This window comes from Motacilla alba, chromosome 13 (genome assembly GCF_015832195.1).
Source record: "Motacilla alba alba isolate MOTALB_02 chromosome 13, Motacilla_alba_V1.0_pri, whole genome shotgun sequence".
NCBI lineage: Eukaryota > Metazoa > Chordata > Aves > Passeriformes > Motacillidae > Motacilla > Motacilla alba.
In genome coordinates this window covers 393378-415566 of record NC_052028.1, presented here as the reverse complement: position 1 = coordinate 415566, position 22189 = coordinate 393378, and the positions used below count along the sequence as shown (strand labels likewise).

Genomic DNA, 22189 nt, shown 5'->3' with positions numbered 1-22189 from the left:
ATATAAAATTTAATTCTCTAGATCTATGGTTTAATTTTCTTTTCTGCAGAAATTCTTATTTTAACTAAAGAAATGTCTTACAAAAGTATATTTTGTATTTAAATCACTGTTTTTAGTGAGCTGCACACTGAAGAGTCACACTGCAATCATTTTAATAATAAATGCAAACTCCAATTACAGTACATTCATAAAAATAACTGCAAAATCGTGGAGAAGAGTACTTGAGTTCATTTTTAATAAACAGATTATTGCAACTTATCTTTTATTGGACATTCCCAAAGTAATTCAAAAAGTACATTAACTTGAACAGTATTACAAACAAAGTAAGACTGAAAAGCAAATGAGACCCTCACTGGCAAGAAAAAAACCTGTTAACTTTGTACTTCCTTGCTGAGTTACCAGGATCACCAACACATACACACATAATGGATCATGCTGCAAGTATATTGCCAAATAGCTTGAATTTTCCCATTGTTTTTTCTCATCAGAAGTGGAGAAAGGCTTAACCTTCACACAGACATGCATCAGAAATCTGTTTCTACAAGAACTGAAGAAAAATGAAGGCATTAAACACAATGGCTTGACAACATGGACTGCTATTTTACAACCGCACTATAAAGGAGCGCTCTGAAAAAGAAAACCAAGAAAAAGCCATGACAGCACTATGAACTCTGTGAGGCGTCAAACCCCACAACCTCACACAGGCAGCAAAACCACCCTGGTCCTTCCCCATGGGACAATCTGTTTCAAGCAATGCACTTCACACTTTTTCCACCCCAGTATGAAACCAAGGACCATAACATGCCAATAACTATAAATGAAGAGGTCCAAACAAAAAACCTAAAAAAATGGCAGAAGTGAACAGTTGTTTCTTACCACCAAACCTCTTTCTTTCTTACATCATCAATAATGTCTTTGACGACGAGCTCATTTTTCAGCACAACAATCCATCCTAATTTTGTAATTTTAGAAATGACATGAGTAAGAACTTGATGGCAGAAAGAACCAGTGTGGCTCAAGAAGTGACACAGTTCAGAATGTAATTTCCTGTAATGAAGTATGTAATGAATGTAATTTCCTGTAATGAACCATTTAAGATTAGCAATGCAAGTTTTCTATAAAGAGTATGAGCTTAACAGTTCTAAAATAAACTTAAGCCATGGATTTTAAAAAAATAATTCCTATAATTAGCACAGCAATTAACATTAAATCATCAAATAGAGGTAAATATTTAGCAACACAAAGTACATTACATACACAGTCATTATTTTAGGACACATGACAGCAGTTTTTGAATTCATAGAACACCGGCAGGTAAAACAGTAATAATTCATTCTGGTTCCATATAATGGGCACTGATTATTTCACTCTGGAACAGCAGCTCTCACAGCCAGCTGTATTCAAGTTTTTACAGGCATGAGTCCCTATGAATTTTCTCAATTCAATCTTTATCTTCCCACCAGGTAATGGACTTTGCAGCGGTAGAAATTCTACTCTAACTAGCTTCAGACACCTCCTTTGCTCAAACCCTTATCAGCAGCTGAAAGGTGATTCCTATGAAAACAATTGTGTCAACAGAGATGGTCCAGCAGTCAGACAGATGCTGGCTGCTCTAACTGATTTGGGGGTAGAAATAGACTTGAATAAGAAGTGGCATTTTTGATCACAAAGAACAGGAACTTTTTCCAAGAAACAGATTTACATCCTAATGGAAAACATTGGATACTATTTCCCTCCCCCACACACTAATCATATTCTCTTAACACTCAAGAATAAGCTGAACAAAATTCTGTGGGTAGTTCTAGTCCCACCTCTCCAGCTCCCTGAAGTCCCAGGCATCTCTCCTAGCAGCCTGTCAAAGTTCCAAGAACCAGAAATGCTGGAGGCCCAGCTCTGCAGCAGCCCACCAGGCAGGCAGCCACGGAGCCAAGCAAACTGGCAGGATACCAGGGAGGTTCCTAATCGAAACTTTGCTGTCATGAAAAAATTCCCACAAATGTTTTGATTTTAAAACTTTGCTGACTGAAAACACTCTATTAATAAAGTTCAACCAGCTCTACCCAAGAGCATCTTGACAGGCATAACTCCTGAATTGTCACAGTTGAGGGAAAAAAAGTTTCAATTTAGTAGTCCTTTTACATGCCATGCCTTGTACTCAAGTATTTAAATAAATGCCATAAATGACCTCCCTCACGCCGCCAGAGCCTTGCTGCCAGCAGTGGAAGAAAGCCACAAGGGCTGCCGGGCACATGCCTGACGCCTCAGTGGGTGTCTCCCGAAGTCCTTTCCCGCCCCCGCTTCCTTTCCCCGTCGTTCGAGGCCGTTTCAGTGGCTGATGCTCATCTCGGACAGGTTCTGCAGCGTCTGGTTTTAGGGGAAGAAGTGGCGCAGGAGACCAGCACTGCCTTCAGGGAGCAGCGGCACGGAGGAACAGGTGCGGCTGCTTCCCCCCGGCGTGGAGCCGCCGTGGTCCCAGCCGGGAGCAGAGAGCTGGGAGCAGGGCGATGGGAGCACGGGAGCGCCGTCGTCCCGGCCCCGCACAGCATGCCGGCCCCACGCGAGTCCCGCTCCCGCAGCACAGCCGGGGCCGCCGGCTCGGCTCCGCTGGCCCCAGCCCCGCCGCAGCTGCTTGGGCAGGGCGGCTCCCGGACACCTTCGGCCTCTCTGCCCGGCCGGCCCTGCGCATCCCGTGGCCCCCGCCCCGCACCACCTGAGCGCAGCGCCGCGGACCTCAGCACCGCCCTCCCTCCTCACCCCGAGCTCCGGCCCGTCCCCACGGACGGCCCCGCACCGCCCGGCGCACCCCAGCGACCGGCCCAGGTCCCCGCTGGGCGCACTCACCTGGACGCGCAGCGCATCCTTCCGAGCGGCGCATCCTTCCGAGCGGGCGGGCCCTGCGGGGGCAGCGGCAGAGCCGGGAGTGCGGGCTGTGCGGGCCGGGCGAAGCGGACCGGGGGCGGACCGGGGGCGAACATGGGCGGAGGCGGTGCGGGGGCGGTGGGGACACGGGCGGACACGGGCGGTGCCAGCTCCGCCCGGACCAGCGCGGCTGGAGCCTCGCGATGATAAAGGGCCTGAGTAGTTGATGTTTCCCTGATGCTTTAGTGACCACATTGCAATGATTCCCATGTGAAGCCCGGTAGCCCCAAAGAAGGGGCCCACCCCGGTAGAATGTTTCTGGAAATGGAAATTGCTTTAGACGTGGAAGGAAAACATGAACTGGATGTATTTGCTGGATTCATCTTCACAAGTGAGGTCGAGAAACTATTATTATGACAATTTAATCAGGGTAGGAAGAGTGGTTTCTTTGTACATGAACTATCACAGTTGAATCACTGAACCATATGCTTTTATACAAAAAACCTTCATTAATTGTCTCAAGCAAAATTATGGAAATGGGGTTAATAAATAAACAAATTGTTCAACAGCAGAGTCTGTGGAGAGCATATGTACCTAAGTGTGAGTGAGAGCTGGGCTTCCTGCAGGATGAGCCAATTTCCAGCTTGTCTGGAGTGTGTTTGTTCCTGGCCAGAAACATCTGTCCCCCTGGCATGGGTCTGCTGCCCGAGGTGACGGCTGGGCAGGGACAGAAGGGAGAGCATAAAGCTATTCCACAGGGCAGGCAGCGAGCCCACGCTGAGTTCAGCTGCACAGGGCAGCCCTGGCATGCGCTTTAACCATCACTTGAATCATTTGAATCTCTGGAACACAGACAATTGCCTTTTTATATCCAATTTCTGTCAGCTATATCCTGATTATTTTAAGGGAAAAAAAATTGCTCTAGCTAAAGAATTAATGGATTTCTAGACTAATAGCTGACACAACATGAACACAGCAAGTAATAACATTAGATTGTGAAAGTACCCCAGCCTATGTCAGGGTCTTGCCCAAAGGACCTTCTGCATCAAGCAGTGGAATTTCTTTAGCAACTTCTGCACAATTCCTTTACCTTCACAAGGGAGGAGGAAATGACACAGTGAAGATGCTTGTGTGACAGGAGGAAGCTGTGCCATGAAGTTCAGATGTGCATGTCACAAAGTCTAACAGTCTTCTGTGGAAGCTCAATTAAAGAAAGCTTTAGGTCTGCCTTGCAAAATACAGTACCAGGACTAATAATATATCATTTTCAGATCAAGCCTGGCTCATTTCCCACTGGGTGGAATAAACCTCCCTTCTTCAACTTGCCGTTCCTTTGGGTTACATGAACAGATCTGTTGCTACAGGCAATGCATTCACAATGAGATCCATTCCAGTCTACTGCTTAGAAACGACTGAACCTTCTCCATGCTTTTTTAAATTTAATAATAAATTGCTTGATTAAAGCATATACACAAAACGAGTATTTTGTGTCCCCTCCTATAAAAAAAGAAACTAAGAATTGTTCAAGGTACCAGTGTTCCTTTTTTTTTTTTTTTTTGCATCACACTGATATTTTCCCTAAAATGCAGTTTTCTTACTGAAAGGAATGGCTGATAATTTACAAAAACTTATACATTTTATATAAAAATACATAGAGAGAGAAATACAACATATTTAATTTACAATTCTTTGTTCTGGGACCGTTAGCTTTTCTTAAATAGACCTACTCCATCAGGAAAAACACTTGCAGGTATTTGCTAGAGTTGTGCTGCACATTTTCTCATTCAAACATTCTTTTCTTTCTGTTTTTCATTTTCCATTAACAACAGCAAAAGGCCCTGAAGAATTCTAATTTCTTTCGATGGCTAACGATTTCAGGATTCTTTTCTGTGCCATGTGCTATATTATACCAATCTATATTGCCACTATTTACTTTAGTAATCTAATTCATTAATTTGCAATGTAGATCACAACTGATCTTGAAGATATGTCTGCATATTAAATAGTTCCATAAAAAGTAATAACTAATTTCTATCAGATAATTTTAAGTTAACATATAGTGGATTAGCAAAAAAAGTTATTAACATATCACTAAGACCAGGAAGAGTCCATAAAAACAAAATCAGTAGTTAAATATGAAGCCACTTCCTATTCCTAATTAAAACTAATTAATCTTTTTCAATAACACAATGACACACTTTCTTCTCATAAGCTGACAATACCCCATGAAGCCTGAAATGAGATAAATTATTCTTTGGTTGTTTGCTGGACAGAGGTCAATAATACCTCAGGGCAAACACTGTCTATAGCCAATTTCTTAAAGAATTTCAAATTTAAAAGAAAAATCTTTCTGATAGAAAAAAAAAAAAGGCACAAATAGCACATAAAAAGACGAATTTGTGAGGCATTGTATATGCATTAAAAATCTTATAAAAATCTTAGTGTGCGTGTACAGTGCCCTTAAAGGCTCCCTGTCACCGTGAATCCAGCTGGTGGGCAGCTCTGTGTGTGCAGGGATCACTGCACAGGGCTGTGCCTCGGCCCAAGGAGCCTGCCCATACCAAGGCTTTCTCTGCAGATGCCTGAGCTTCTGCTGCCTTAGTCCTGAATGTGTTCAGTAATTTACTGCTGTTCATCTGCCCTCAGCCAGTGGAACCAGAGGTGTAAGTGCAGGGTTGGTGTTTTCCATTACCCATTAACTCAGAGCCAGCCTTCATATAATTAGTTAACAAAAGCAATCAGAGAAATTTCTCAGGGTGCTCACTCAGCCCTTGGAAGTGCTGTACTTTTGACTCCAACTCCTTCGCTGTCTGGTTCATGGATCGATTGGAGCAATGTTCATGTGTTCTGGTGCTTTGCTGCTCTTTCTTCAGCCTGGCAATGCTGATGGCTCAGGGATAGGGGTAACTTGTTCACAGCCCCAGACAAAGCACAGATCTTGGCTCCGGAGTGCAATCCCTGTGTGTTTGAAGGGCATGCATCAAGCTACAGAGCAGCTGCTGCCTTTAAACTGCAGGAATGCCCACCAACCAGCATCCTGTTCAGGGAGAAGATCATGATCGCAGGCCCTGAACTGCTTGAGGGTGCTGGAAGGGAGCCATTGCTGTGGGGAGCAATGCAGAAGCTGTCACAAGAAGGAGCCCAAAAGTGTGCTCAGAGATTTGAATGCACAAGGAATCTTTTCTGGCTGTGTTTGAGTATTGACTGTAAACCAGTACTTACTGCCTTTAGACCGTGATTGCTTCATGTATCTATTAACAGTAAACAAAAACATCCCCCAAGAGACAGATAATTCACCTTTGATGAGACACAGAAAATTTCATTTGAGAAGGAAAATCCTGCTGAAACTTATGAGAAAACATGAACTAAAGAAATTAAAGACTGTTTTGTAACCTTCATACTTGCTTAGGCTTGTTGCCATATGAACAATCTCTTGATATTTCTTAGTACTTTACAGATAAAAATAAAATTGATACAAACCAAAAAATTTGTTTAACTATTGGCATTTTTGCTCAACAAATTAGAATGTGTGAAAGAAATTACAAGATAATTTAAAAATTAATATAAAATTACATCCCTTTGGCATACTTAATAGAAAGGTGCATGCTGAAGCATTTTATTTAATAGTCTAGATATATGGTGTTACAACTGTTCTTACTTCTGGTGAGTAGCATGATACACTTCATCTGAAGCTGCATTTCAGGAAGGTGGAGACGCAAGTAAGTATGAGTGTTATCAGAGGAGCCATTTACAGAACAGAGACTACTGGTAAATATAACAGTGTGAAAGGATTTGGACAGGAGATTTATAAAAATTATTATTCAGAATTGTTTTCATTATTGTAGTTCCCAGATTCATATTCTTCATCATCTTCCTCATCGGAATTGTCATAATACTCCTCATATTCAATGCTGTAGCTTGCACTTCTACTGCCAGCAGTAAATGCAAATGCAGGAGATGGGCCTGCAAGATGTAATTGAATCCAAATTAAATTAGCTGAAGATAGGAACACAGAGGAAGGCTTGGGTTTGGATTTGTACAGCAAGCTCAGATTTTCTGAATCCTCATTATCTATGAAAAGGACTGGGGTTTTAGCCAATAGCTTGACCTCATAGCACTGAAGGTCATGAGCAAATTTCTATATAGAACCATGGAATCCCAGAATAGATTGGTTTGAAATGGATCTTAGACCTCATTTTGTTCCATTCCTTGCCATGGGCAGGGACACTTCCTCTATCCCAGGTTGCTCCAAATCCCATCCAACCTGGCCTTGGACACTTCAGGGATGGGGCAGCCACAGCTCCTTTGAAAAGCCTGTGTCAGTACTTCACCATGCTCTTAGTAAAGAATTTCTTCCTAACATCTAATCTAAATCTCTCCTATTTTAGTTTAAAACTATTCTCCCTTGTCCAACCACTATCTGCCTGTATAAAAAGTCCCTCTCCCTCCTTCTAGTACTCCCCCTTTAGGGATTGGAAAGGCACTGGGATCTCCCCTGAGCCTTCTCTTCCCCAGGCTTAACACTAGCAGCTTGCTAAGCCTGTCTCTAGAGCAGAGGTGCTCCAGCACTTGGAGCATCTCCGTGGCCTCCTCTGGACCCACTGTAACAGGTCCATGTCTTTCCTGTGCTGAGGACATGTTGAAAATGTATTTAATTCCTAATACTAGTAAACTATGGTATCAGTCTTCTGCAGCTGCTGTGCATCTGCAAATATTCCCAGAGAAAATAAAGCTTTGAAAGCCACTTATAGAAACTGGATGAGTGACAAAGTCCCCTAGGACAAAGTCCCCTAGACCAGGAAGTAAATATGACAACGCATCTTTATCCTGAATTTGCCAGGAAAAACAGTTGTCCATGGAGGAGGGCTGGGCCCAAAGCAAATCAATAGCAAAGCTATTTCTTACATCTTTTGAACCACTCTCATTAAGGAACAGCAACTGTTTCCTTCCAGATTTTATGAAAAATAAACAGCTAAGCAAACCTGCCATGATTCAAAGACTCCCTCAGTAACCCCAGCTGTTGTTCTAGGTCCTGCTAACATCAAAGGACTTCTCTGGGATAAGGACAGTGTCTCAGCTGTACGGCTCCAATCCACAGTTTTCTGTTTTCTGGAAGCCGGTATAATTTGCAGCAAAATATTACTATATAAAACATTAGGGGATAAAGTAAAATAAAAGCACACAGAAGAGTGAAAATATGGTCAGTTTTTGGTAATTTCTCCTATGCTTCATTTTCATTCCACCAACCTCATCTTTGCATCCTGCTTGTATGCATTTTTATATTTTTTACATCCAAATAAAAAAAAATTTACCATCAATGACTTTCAATCTTGCAGAGGCATATGTTGCACCATGCTTATTTTTGGTGTGGCAGATATAAATGCCTTCATCTGATTTTTTGAGGCCTTGAATCTGCAGCCAGCCTGTCACACCATACTTCTGAGGCCCACCTCTTGCCTTTGAGAAAAAAAGAAATGGTTGAAATTAAGTAGCTAGGAGACACCATGATGTTTCTCAAAATAATTGTGGATAGATTAAATATCATTACAACTTTTGGTTTGGTTTTGGTTTTTTTTTGGTTTTTTTTTAATGCCATCATGCTTTGATTCTGCTTATTCTTGCTGAATTGTGTTTTACCTTCTTGCTGCTCTGCGCCTCTGAGTTCATGCTCTCCCATCTCTGCTCTTTCACCTTCACTACCCTGCACAGTGCTCACATTCCTGCTCCCCTTCATGCCACTCTTCCCGGTGCTCCTCCTGTCCCTTGTCCCAGCACCACTTGCTGCTTCTTCAAATCATTCCACCAATGCTCAAGTTCCGGATGAGGTGGGGAGTGAGTCTGGGGGAGTTGTTACGGCCAAGGAGGCCTGACCAAGCTGACACTCAGCAGCCAGGTTTTATGGGTTGGCACAACATTCCATGGGCAATTTCACACTTCATGACAGTTTCAGCTGGCTTGGAGTAAAGCCTCCTAAAGAGGCATAAGTGGTACCCTGGCTTTTCCTTCTGCTGGGGCTGCCGAAGCACTGACAGAAATCATCACTCTTTGCATACTCACAGGGCCCCTACTGGGAATCTATTGCAACAGTGTTGTGTTTTGTAGGAGGAATTCACAGATTAACCACCCCGCTCCTGTTCCCAAACTGTATGCAAAGGTAAATTCAAGTTTTACCTGAACAGAGACATGGGTGTCATCTCCTGGCAGAAACATTTTATTCCCCTTTTTTTTCCATTCAAGCTGTGGCATAGGATAGGCCGACACCTCACAGCCAAAAATTACATCATTGCCAGTGTAATTCTCGGCATCCTGAGGTGGCATAGAAATAACAGGAGCTGCAAAAAGCCAACAGAGTGTTTTAGGAGACAGTACACAAAGAATACAAACAAAAGGTTTGTTAACATTATTCCCTGCTTCACAGGCTACCATCAGATTGTGTTTACCTTTTGTGTCTCACATGCAAAGAGCCACATGATTCCAAGCACCTTTTAAAGCTCAGAAAACCTTGTGTCTGTGCTTTCTAAAAATGCTTATTCAGGTCTGTTTTCCCCCTTGCAAATGATCGTGGAACCCGAGCTGAAATTGAGGCCTTAGTTTTGCCCCATGACCTGTCATTGTGGACCAGGCTCGGGTCCCCCCAGCAGAGCCACCAGTCCCTGACATGGGCTTCAGAGGAAACCACAGGAAATTCACAGCACTGAGTCACAGAGTGATTTGATTGTGTGACAGCTCTGAATGTGTCACATTTTGGTTAGCTGAAAGCCAAAACACTGCTGTTGCTGGCGTTTTATGAGTACATCATTGCCTTGAAGCTGGTAAACATTGTTGAGCTTTGTTACCCATGAAAGTCACAAGTTACAACAGCATTAATGAATTTTACATTTATCCTCAATTGCTATTGATGTCATCCAATATTGGTGTTAGGAATGAAAAAGATTGCAATTCAATTATTTCTGTAAAGTTTCATGTTATGCTTATTATACTTGTTACATTTCCACTTGTTTCCCCACGTTCTCGCACTGTCACCCCCTCCAGCGTTTATTGATTGCCTCGGAATTCTCCTTTTTTCCTTTTCCCGAAGCAAAAGCTGCCGGCAGCCACGAGAGGGAGCCTGCCCGTGGCTTGGAGGCACCGGAACCCATCCCCGGTGCTTCCACATCTGGTCGCGGGCACATCCATCCCTCTGTGAGCCTCTGCTCATCTCCCGTCTTAGCCAGGGATGAGGATGTCCGGCGCCACAGACAAAACAGTGGATTTGCTGTTAGCACAGATTTCCGGTGTTGCAGATCTCTGCTTCCTCCCCCCCCCACCCCGATCTATTTGTCCACGACAAGAAATGTTTTGCCTTCTAAAACCTATTTTCTATTTCCAGACCAGTGCTCAAAAAGAAATGCATTTTCTGGGTGATTTGACTTGTATTGTTGTTTTTTTTTCCCCCCCACACATCCCAGATGCTTGGAAATAGAAACTTCTAGTAAATAATTAATATATTTTTACTTGTAATATTTGAATCAATACCTAGGTGCAGCATTTATTCTCCAGCATTTGAAACTGTAACAGCCTGTTCGATGTTTTCAAGCAACAATTTATAACACATTTGTCAGTTTTTAAGGATTAGTGTGCATGCAGAAAATATTAAATGCATCCTGATTAAAATTAATTGCAAACAAATTATACAGAAAATGATAAATTTTCCCATTTATAAATGCCTCATTAAACAATCTTGCTACTCTTTAAAAGTAACCTTTTTCAAACTAGGAAACTTAAATCCTTAAATGCTTGCTCTTTCATGAGAACTGTGTATTCAGAATCTATTATTTCAAAAATCTTTATTCAAATCAGCATTAACTGAATATCTTGGATGAGATTTTTTTTTTTTTGCCTATGAACTGATCACAGAGAGTCTGATATTAAAATATACTTTTAAATCTTAAAATTAATTGAAACCCCACTCCTTTTAATGATACATCCACTGTAGTTAAGCCTAAAATGTACAAAAGAAACCAAAAGTGTACATTGACTCGCAGGAGTTTTTTAAATTGTTCCCACACAGAGTGTAAAAAACTTTTCAAATAGGCAGATGTTGCCTAGTGAGTATTTTTGTTGTGCTGCTAATGCAGGATCCCCTGCCAACACCGAGGTGTGGCCAAGGACTGCCCGTGTCACCGTCCCCAGCCATGGCTCAGCCACCCACGGGACCACATCTGGAGTCTGGAGTACACAAAGATGTGAATTACAAATCCACATTACAGCTGTCCAGAACTGCCTACTATGCACTAGGATAATTCCACACTAGGAATACTCCTCTTTCCATTAACTGTGAGGAGAATACAGCAGACAGCTGGGAAATGTCTGAGCTTGGTCCCGTCCTGCAGCTGAGTCCAGGGCTGACCAGGGCTGGCATCACCTGAGACCAAACTCACAGCTAGCAGCAGTTCTGATCTAACCAAACTGCCCTTTCTGAATGTCAACACCAGTACTTTCACTGTCCACCCAAAATTTAGAAATAAAATACTACAACTTCGCAACATCATTTTGCTGTGTTTTGTGGAAGAAAATTAAAGTAACATTCTACAATTTAAACAGAAGTTTATAAACTTTATTTTTGAGTGTTTCAGGTTTTGTGTTCAGACAAATTCTCCCATGATATCTGTGTGTATTTGTTTGCATAACTGATTACAAACAGAGCTGTACTGTTACGATAACTTGTCATTTTGATTCCTGGAGTTGATAATTTTTTTGTTGATAGCTAAGGAAAGTGTTCTGGTGTCCTGGCATCCAGAGCTGAATGGGCAGGAGCTGCTACTTTCCCTTTACAGTCCCAGTCAGTCATGAATTATCCCTCTGTGTTATAGAAGATGTAAACCAGAAACCAGGAAAAGTCGAAATACTGTTTTACCTTTCACAATCAACCTGACATCACTCCAGTCCAATTGATTACATAATAATAGGATTTTTTTCTCATATTGTATATTATTAATTTTTTGCTAATCTATGTCTGATTGGATGGAAATGGCAGAAATTTTTGTGGCTTGTTTATTTGTTTTTACTCCAAAATTTACATGTAAAATAAATCATGTGACACAGCTAAATATAAAGAGAATCACTGCTATATTGTTCTGTTAGTTCATTAAATTATCAATGAGAAATGTTTGAATGTGAATGGAGATGGATGAATGGAATGGAGATGTGTGGAGAATCTGTATATAATCAATGTACTTAGAAACCTTGGTAAATCATTAGATAAACTGATCAAAACTAGTTTTCAGGAAAAGAAGGAATTTTTCCATGTTTCTTTAGCGAGCTAGGCATTTTCTTTTCCTTTTTCTGGCAAGAGAAGAAAGATGAAAGGCTGTACTCCTCTGATGAAAGGAGTTTATTGTTATTTATTTATTCATTGGTTGTTGTATACAATTAGTCCATTTGGCATCAAGAGGGAACAGCAGATGCTTTGAAGGAGAGAAAAACAAAACAAAGTATTTTGAGCCGAGTGAAGGTTATATTTATAGCTTGGTACCAAATCCCCACAGTGCTCAGTGTTTGTTTCGCATGCAAATTGCCGTCAGGACAACCCGTGCTGCAGCGTTTGCTGCTCTCAGAGCCAGGTTCCTGCTGCCTTTTGTCACCAGCTGCCCCCGGAGCGGCCGGGGCGGAGCGCGGTGCCCTCCCTGCCTGAGCTGGGCTGGGGACTCCCGTGGCGGCCCCTCCGAGCCCCGCCGTGCCCTCCGAGCCCCTCCGAGCCCCTCCGAGCCCCGCCGTGCCCGCTGCAGCCCCTCCGAGCCCCGCCGTGCCCGCTGCAGCCCCTCCGAGCCCCTCCGAGCCCCGCCGTGCCCGCTGCAGCCCCTCCGAGCCCCTCCGAGCCCCGCCGTGCCCGCTGCAGCCCCTCCGAGCCCCGCCGTGCCCGCTGCAGCCCCTCCGAGCCCCTCCGAGCCCCGCCGTGCCCGCTGCAGCCCCTCCGAGCCCCTCCGAGCCCCGCCGTGCCCGCTGCAGCCCCTCCGAGCCCCGCCGTGCCCGCTGCAGCCCCTCCGAGCCCCTCCGAGCCCCGCCGTGCCCGCTGCAGCCCCTCCGAGCCCCTCCGAGCCCCGCCGTGCCCGCTGCAGCCCCTCTGCGGCCCCTCTGAGCCCCGGGCTCCGGCCGGGCTCTAAAGCTTCCGAGCCAGCGTGGGGAGCGGCAGCTCGGGGACAGAAGGGCATTTGTGACCCCGGTCGCTGCCAGCCCAGCACCCTGCCCAGCGCGGGCACGCTCCAGCGGGGCGCTATCCTCTGCCACGGCCTCTTTCTTAACTAAACTGCGCAGCAGTGACACGGCTGTGAAGTTTCCGCAGGCTTCTGTGCAATTCAGAAAGCTGAGCGGTGAGGATAATTCTCCGCATTCCTGGAGAGAGGTTCCAGCTTTTCTGGGGAGCCAGGGAAGCAGTGGGAAAGCGCTGGGGGTGATGCCTGCATGCAAAGCAGAGCAGCCAAGATCCTTCTTCTGCTGCAGGAGCAGCAGTGCGATGTGCCTCGTGGGCGACTGGGGGGCTGCTGGATGACACCAGCAATTAAAAGTGGTAATACTTCCAAATTTAGAAGTCTCTTGTACCCGGCCTGTTTTGTTAAATTAATTAGAGAGAGCACTGCTTTAAGCCTGTGTGCCTGAGCAGCTGCCGCTGCTGCAAAGTTACCGGCGCTCGCTAAGGGAGGGGCACTTCTGGCTGAAATCTTGCTGGAGGGGTTATGCCACAAGAAGCATGCTACTGAATCCCTATCAAAGACTCCTTCCCAATCTAACAGACTTTCAGTCATACTGCAGGCTGGCATGCATGTCCCTTTCCTGACAAGCCTCGTTTCCCAGCTTAATACCCTGATAGCAAATAAAGGATTCTCTAATGGATCCTTCTCTTGCAGCTAGAGAAAGAGGAAAGAAGCCTGATATTAACTGTTCATCACTTTTTCTAAGTGGTCAATATCCCTTGTCCATTCAATATAAAACCACAGCATACACTAATACTGCTTGAGAAGAGCAGGTGAAATATACCCGAGTTACTCCCAGTTCTTTGTCAGAACTGCGATTTCAGATTCCTGGAGCTGTGACCCACTTGTGACCCACAGACCTCTTCTATTTACCTCATTTGAGAAAATATTTGATTAACTTTAAAACCCTCAGCAGTTTCTCATTTAGAAACAAACAAAAGCCTCTTCACTTTCATTTTATAGTCATGTCTTAAGTAATAGATGCCCAAGAGTAATGACTTGTAGTAATGCAAAGAAAGGGAGCAGCATATGAGCAGGGAGCAGGAGTCCCCTGTACGCCCACCTGAGAATCCTTCCACTAACAATGATCAGAGACAACTGTGCACTTTAAGAGTCCTTTAGGGAAATTGTTTCAGCTTCACTGTGTTCTACTATTTGGATTTCTCTTTCATGGGTTAGCTAGATTTTATGATGATTCTGAATTGGACTATTTGGACCTTTTTGGTAAAAAGAATAGAGCTGTTAATTAAACCCTATCTTCTATTGCCCCTGCTTCACTGCTTACCGTGCATCCTCACAGGATGCACACATGTACCTGAGTGTGAATATGTGTACACAGGAGATAGATAGATAGATATAGATATGTAAAATGAGATCTGCTTTACTATCACCACTTTAAAATTAAGTCAGTCCAGTTACAATAACAGTCATTTGCCCATTCATCCCAGACTATCCTGTTTACCGATTCCCAACTCCACATACAACTTCTGTAGAAAAAAAATTATACTCTGATTATAGTAATCATACTCTGATTGTTCAGAACAGACCCAGGTTGCAGATTGATGCCCTTTTAGCTACCATGAGATTTAATCCACTAGTCTAATACAGAGGCTAATAATAGACAAGATTAAGTGCCAGATGCTGAAATACATTTTTAACACAAAGTAGCATTATAACAGACTAATGATAATTGTAACAAAAACACAGTATTAGTTTTATGAAGTTAGGCTAGAGTAGCTAGTAACACATCTGAAGATAAGAATCAGCTCTTTTTTCAGTTTGGAAGTGCCTCTGTACACATTACCTGATTCACATGGCCCTTTATGTTTCATGCTGATGTTTCTTTTCGCAGCATAAGCCTTGTTGAACTGACAGATGTTTTCGTAGGTTTTCCCATCAGGTCCACAGATGCTTTCTTGAGATTTGCACACACACTGGGGTTCAGGGACTTCCCCAAACCTTGCTTCATCAGCATCCAACCTGCACTCGAGGTGATCCCCACATTGCCCATAAAAATGATTGCCCTGGTCCAAGTCGCAGATCTGACCTTCCACGTTCCCACATTCCGAACAGCAGCCACAGTGATCCAGCACAGCCCCGGCTGGACAGTCCTTGGGCTCAGAGCAAAGTGCCAAATCACATTTTCCACAACTATCTCCTTCCCTCAGCAGCCTCCACCAGCCTCGGTGGTACAAAGCAGGGAAACTCTGTGAAACCTGTACCAGTGCTATCAGCACTGCTGTAACCATTCGGTGCTTCATCTCGAGAGTGTAACAAAAAGCAGAAAAGGTCCTTGGAGTAAAGCCAGGAGAGGAAAAAAAAAGCAAACAAAAAAAAGAGCAAGCTAGTGAGAGAAAAACATCACAATCCTGGTTTTGTTTTAGATTATAAGCTGTACTCCAAACACAGGCTTTAAGATAAAATTAGTATCAGATTCCTAATCTGAAACTGATAATAAAAATGCATAAAAACCCAGCAGCTTTTCCCTAATGCAGTTTGGAATGTGAGTACTGCTTGCACAGAGACCAAACTGCCCCTTCTGACAGCTGAATTGAAGCTCTCTGAAAAGCTATTTGCTCCATGTCTCATTGAGCCAAATTTGCAAAGCCTTGCTCTACTGAAACATTACATTGCAGCTATTGTGGAAAGGGGAACAGGGAAAAGGAGTGTCAAATGAAAAATGTCACTGCTAATAGTGGCCCTCCCCTACATCAGGCAAAATAGATGTCCACAAAAAGATAAATATGTGTACAAAGTAGCACCCAAAAGCTCAGTGCTCTGGGGCTTGGCCAGTACTCTGGAGACTAGAGCTTGGTGCAACACCAAATGTGATCCATTCCTGATCACAGCTAAGGGCTCTGAATTAACACTTTATTTACAGGCTCTATACAAGCAAGAGGCAATCCAAGTCAGCTGCAATGGACTTTAAACTCTCAGGTTGAAGATGAAAGATGCCTGTAATCATTAAAGGACCCATTGTTTGTCTCTCCATATATTTTCTGCTCAGTGTTTATGGGTGTCCATGCTTTGCAACACAAAATAATGTGTCTATGTTTGGCTCTAAGAACAATGCGCAAAGGTTTAGAGCACAGGCAAACATGAGCAAATTGCTACAGCTTCAGAAGGAGATTCTGCTGAATCTGTGCTCATCTTTTCGAAGCTCTTCTTTGCCTTAGTTTCTTAAGATGTGCTTACACTGCAGGTTACAAAGGAAGATGAAAGAGGTAGCTTGGATTTCTTTCTATGCTTTTTCTGTGTGTTTATGGTTGCCAGTTCAGGGAGATGGCTTTGCAGGGTCATTTCTCATCAGGTGTCACACTGTTCTTTCTCCGTCTCAGGATTCAGACATGCTCCCTATCTCCTGGCAGAAATCTCCCTTCCTTTGCCCTGCTGCTGAGATTTTGTAGCCCACAGGCTGCTGTTACCATTGTTCAAACCACATGCAGCTCACCAGCAATTCATCTTCCTGTTTGTGGGGGTGGAAGTGAAGCATCATGGACCTGCAGCCCTGCAAGCATGGCTTAATGCCATGGGTCAAGGATCACCACTACCTACAAAGGAAATGTCTCTGGGTGCTAGCTTAAAAGAATCCTACGTGCATCACAGTTTGAAGATAAACCCATAAAACTAGGACACCATTAACAAGCTAAAGTAAAAGAGAAGTCATGCTTGTGGCCTACAGTTCTTAAAATCTTCCACAAGCAGCTTTTTCTCCTTTTTTTTTGTTCATGGTGTGTAACTCCTTGCATAAGCTCAGTGAAGGCTGCATTTTGTTTTACCAGCCTTGCATCCTCTGGCTGCATTCACAAAGGTAAATTTTTTGACGTCATATATTTACTTTTCCTCCCAAACATTTCCACAGCTTTTCCTAAATTCAGCTCCCATACCTTCTGCACCATTTGAGATTACCTCTTCCTTTGAGTTAAGTAGAAGGCTGCTTCAAAATCACTTCCTTCTCCTGAACAGCACAAAATGCAATTTCCCCCAGCCTACACTGATAACACTTCTCAAAGCCAGCCTGGAGACACCTGCAGGGCACTGAGTTTTTTCCTCTGATCACTGGGATAATAAATTCATATTCTGTATGTGCAAAACAAGTAAATTATGTGTGTAATTGATGCTTTTAACATTGAGAGTCAGAAAAAAAAAGGTAACCTCAATTTAATGGGAAATTGATTATTTTGTCCTGTTTGATGTGTTTTATTTCACATTTCTTTATCAAGTCCTAATTGGACATTTGGTTTTGCATTATAGGGTCTAGTCATCAGAGTCTATTTCATTATTTGTCTGTACAGCTTATGTTACAGCTGTAGGGGATGAGTACCTATAGGACAAGGATTTGCCAAGGCTCATATGAAGTCAAGGAATGTTTATAGGGTGAAGCCATATGTGCAAAGTGGAGCTAAAGCAGGAAGGAGCTGCAGGCCAGCAACACCCCTGGTAGGGTGAGGTTTGTCTGGAATCTCTCAGGAAACCTGGGATCTTAGCGCTGAAAAACAGTGAGTGTATTGCAAGGAAGTACCTCCTGTGAGCTGGCACAAAGGAAACCCATCATAGATATCCTAGAAAGTATTTTTGGCATTTACCTGATTAATGTAATCTGAATTCTTGGTGGGTTCAGCCTCTAAATTAAGAACTGGAAGTGCCTGCAGTCTTGTTTAAGCAGCTGCCACCTGGCAGATGATCTGCAGCTGAGGGTTACTTGGTCACAGATTCTTGAGATCGCCTGGAACAAATTGAGGTTAAAGCACTGTGGTATGACATGGAGAAATGGCCTGGTAAATCTCTGAATGTCTTTCATTATCAAGCCAGCTGTGACAAGCTGAGGAGAACTCCCCATGTTGGATGGATGTGTAGCAGTCAGAGCAGAGGGGGGAAGGGAGAGAGAGGAGGATGCACAGCTGGGTTTGAAGAGGCACATTAAAGGCATAGTCCCATCTGCTTCAGGAATAAAATATGCATTATTTCAGGATGTCTCTAATCCCTGAAGCTTGCTTTGGTAGGGAAAAGTGCTGATTTTTAGCACAAACCTTGAATAAACCCTAAGTATATCCCAGAAGGAAACACGAGCAGCAGTGGATGAATGTCACCACTGGAGCTGCAGGACAACCAGCACTGTGCCCTGTGCTTTCAGCCAGCAGCCCCCAGGTGCTGCCTGCAGGGTGAGGGCACGGGAGGCTCACAGCCCCAGCTAGGGCAGGAGGCTGCAGTGATGGGGAGCTGGCTGCCATCAGCTGGGAAATGACACCCTGGAGAATCATGTCCTGAACAGGGAGGTGGAGCAGCATTCATGTGTCCTGGTCTCAGCAGGAAGGGCTGTGCAGCAATTTCCCTGTTTTTTCCCCAGTATTTCCATATGGCGTGATCAGTGCAAGGAATTCTGCCACCTTCCAGTGGAAACACAGGCTGGATGATGGGCAGGGAGGGGACACAGCAAAGCAGCCCAGGGCTGTATTATGCTCAGCTTCTGCTTTGTATCATAAGAGGTAAGGTATGTGGCTGATGCAATTTGAAATTCTGTTGCTGGTGATTTTTGAGGTACTGCTCCTTCAGTTAAAATATTGTTTGGCTCTTTATTCTATTTTTATTTGTCTCAACGTGAGTTTTCAGTAAGTGAAGGTTTCTCTATTCGGCTCCTGCCAGACTTGCAGACCTGGCTCCTACATAGGCACAGGAGTCCTGTAAGGAGTAACAGCAAAATACAAAAATCTTCCACATGTTCCTTCTACTTTCTCTGTCCTGCAATGGTTCCTCTCCTTAAACATCTGGAGTCAAATTTAGAAACTAGAGTGCTCTGTCTCTTAGGCTGTACTAATTACCTATACTTGAGGTTCCTCAGAAATAGGAAATCTTGGCTGACTCAATGTGTTTCTATCCAAGGAATTTTATACTTGTATTATGTGCCCAAAAGAGGCATCAAAGAATGTTGAGCCTGTTATACCGCGTCATAGCAGGCTTCAGGTGACTGTGTCCAGTGGGTATGTGCATTACCTGCTACTGTACCCATCTCCTAGGAAAACTTTTTCCCCCCATAGTATCCAGAACTGAGCTGCAGTCAAGGTGCTTAGCTCACCTGAGAGCAGTATTTAATTTTGTTGAAGTAAGTGGCAAATGGGCATGATTGATGCCATGTGCTGGTTCCTCCCAGAAGTGCTGACTGGGGCAGCCCTGGGATCTCCAGATGGGGCCTTTTCTGGGGCCAGTCCAATGTGCTGACACTGCCCTCGTCTCATCATTAGTGCTGTAAGCACATGAACTATAAGTTAATCCTACCATAACATGATTATTAAATCCATTAATCAAAGGCAGGAGATCCGTAATTAACTTATTCTCTGGCATCAAGTAAATGATTCTGCTATGAGCTTTAAGAAAGCAATTGTTCCCTAATATGCAAAATACAGTGGAGCTATTAGACTATAATTGTATAATTAAATTATAAATTTTGCATATTTTACTAAGAATTTAATTATTTTCTTTGTAGGTTAAAATGTAGGTTCATTTTTTTAGGGTTTAACATATAACTAAAAAAAAAAGTTAATGTCTCTCCCCTACCTGTAAGCTGACCTTTCCATGAAAGGCTTTGACCAGACTTTTGGTGACTCACCTTACACCTGTCTCCAAAAGCAGCTCACTGTAGATTTCTCCTGTTATGTATTTCAGCATATTCATTGTTGGTCACTGCAGACAAATTTTAACTTGAAAACATGAAAAAAGTGCCTGATAGCACTGTGCTGGTACCAAATGCTGGGTTTGTTTCAATACAGGCTTACTGACTCCTCTTCCTACAAGTTATTTCTTTCCAAGGGGCCAGATATATCAAGAGTTCTTTTCAAGCCTATTCAGTGTCTCTTCTGTCCTTTAAGTAGATTAAATTTCTGAAAACTCTGCAGTCTTATCCAGAAACACCTGAGCCTCCCATCCCAGAACAGAAAGGTGGTGCTGGAAACATCAGCAGCTGTTAATCAAGCATTTCCCTGAAGTCATTCTCTTGAGAGGTGAGAGTTGCAGTGAGGAGGCTTTCACAGGAAATACCAGGAGAACATTTCACTCATATGCCCTGCCCACATTTCCAGCCTGACAAATCCAGCCAGCTCCTCTTAACCCTTTTCTGTACACTTCCATCATGTATTGCCACATAGAAGCAAAAGCCATCATCGTCCCTCTTCCTGTTGAGAGGAACCCATGAACTTTTGTCCACCTTCTGCCTTTGTTTTGGGAATGCTTTTCTGTTACATGGGGTTATGGGCTGGAGACAGACACATAACACAACACACTGATCATCATCAGCAAACAGCAATGAGTTTATTAGGGCTGCCCTTTTTATGGGGCTTTGAATCTTCCAGGCCCAGATAGCTGATTGGATGAGACCTCTCTCTGCCCAGCTCTCTGGCCAGTGGGGTATCTGCATTTAAGTTTGAACAGGGCTGGCTGAGGTCTCTGTTACCTCTTTTCTAGAATGAGCTAGGTCAGCCAAATTGGATTTGTTATGGCCAGATGTGTTTAGTTACAGACTAGCTGTACTGCGACATTTTTCCATTAGCCCTCTATTTTGCATGCTCCACAGTACTTTCAGGTGTCATGTTTTATTGCAGTTTTGTGCAGAGTGAGGCAATTTTTGTGTCAAAGGCAGTTGGGAGCAATGGGAGTGCTACCAGATACAGCAGGGTTTCAAAGACACCAGGGCTTGGGGAAAACACATCAGACCTTGGCCCACAAACCCAGAGAAAAAAAGAGCAACACAAGACAGAGTCTTGCACATGCTGCTAGCTACAAGCAGCAGGATAGAAATGGGGCAGTGGATGGGGGGGCCTGCAGGCAGTGGGCAGCAAAGGGTGGGAAATACAGGTAGGGCTCTGGGTGGCACCCACAGCCACACCACCAGCGTGTGGCTGGCATGAGAGTGTCCAGCAACATCCATGTGTACTCCTTGCTATTCACAGCCCCTCCTGGGTTCAACATGCTGTAGGATGTTGGAAAACTGGCCTGGCCCCTGCTGCAAACCTGCAACAAATGTGCTCTAAGCATTTGGAGAGGGGCTGGAAGAAAACAAAATAGAAAACGCTGAAGCCACACGGTTCTGACTTCAGCAATGTTTCAAGGTGCTTTTAGCAGACAGTCTGAGCAGCAGTGTCATCTCTGGCTGCTGTGGGTGCTCATCCATCCCTCCCCTGCGGGGGCAGAGATAGGAGAAACACGAGGAGGCTGAAGCTTACAGTTGACACAGGGGCTGCTACCAGCAAAGTTCTTCAGAATGGCAACCACAGTGTTTCCTGGGAAAGTCTAATGCAAAGGGAGATCTCCAAAATTTGCAGACAATGAATACAGAGTAATTTGTCTTGCCAACCTTAATGTTGATGGATAGGACAGTTTGCCTTGTCCAGTTTATATAAGAGCAGCTGATATAAAATTACTTCATAGCTGGATATTTATGGGAAGTTTCATTTCAAATAATGTAGTTTTTGCCTCTGGTGGTGCTGTGGTTTAGCCTATTATTACTGGGAACTAAATCTTTAGGATATTCCAGCTATAACTGTAGGGTCTGTCTGTCTACAGAGCAAAGTTAATATTTTCCATAGCAAAGGAAACTTTATAATGGAAAGTCACATTAGCAAAAACTACCTGTCCCTAAAACCAGCCAGGAAATCAGGCACAGAGAGGAAATTTGGGGGATATTCCTTCAGATGCTCCCGCTTTCTCTCACAGCAATACTGAGTCTTCCATGACAGTGAAAGCAGAGATATTCTAGCTTGGTCTTCCTCTGGGAAAGCGACCAGAATCCAAGCTGTGATATAAGCAACATTCTCTCACCTTGTCTCTGCTGCACAGGCATCTTGCATAAACTAGTCCTGTCTCTTGAAGGAAATAGGATTCACCCCTAGTGCCAGACCTGGGCCACATCAAAGCAGCAAAGTCATAACAAAAGCTGTGGCTAATGAAAGCAAGCCCTGAGAGCAGCCGCCTGCTGAAATCAGGGAATTGTTCAGGTTGCAGAAGGCCTTTCTAGGAAAGGGTCTGTAGCATAAGTCATATGAGGAGCAGCTGAGGGAGCTGGGAAGGGGCTCAGCTGGAGCAAAGGAGGCTCAGGGGGCACCTTGTGGCTC

General features: G+C 43.9%; 1 protein-coding gene across 1 annotated transcript; it reads right to left on the bottom strand.

Moving 5' to 3' along the window:
- Positions 1–3256: 3256 nt before the first annotated feature.
- Positions 3257–15802, bottom strand: LOC119706623 (kazal-type serine protease inhibitor domain-containing protein 1-like). The gene is made up of 4 exons (XM_038150515.1): positions 14893–15802; positions 9031–9191; positions 8172–8316; positions 3257–6822 (listed from the first exon to the last, which is right to left on the bottom strand). Exons 1-4 carry the CDS (start codon positions 15347–15349, stop codon positions 6677–6679), a joined length of 909 nt encoding a protein of 302 aa, XP_038006443.1. The 5' UTR covers positions 15350–15802; the 3' UTR covers positions 3257–6676.
- Positions 15803–22189: the final 6387 nt, after the last annotated feature.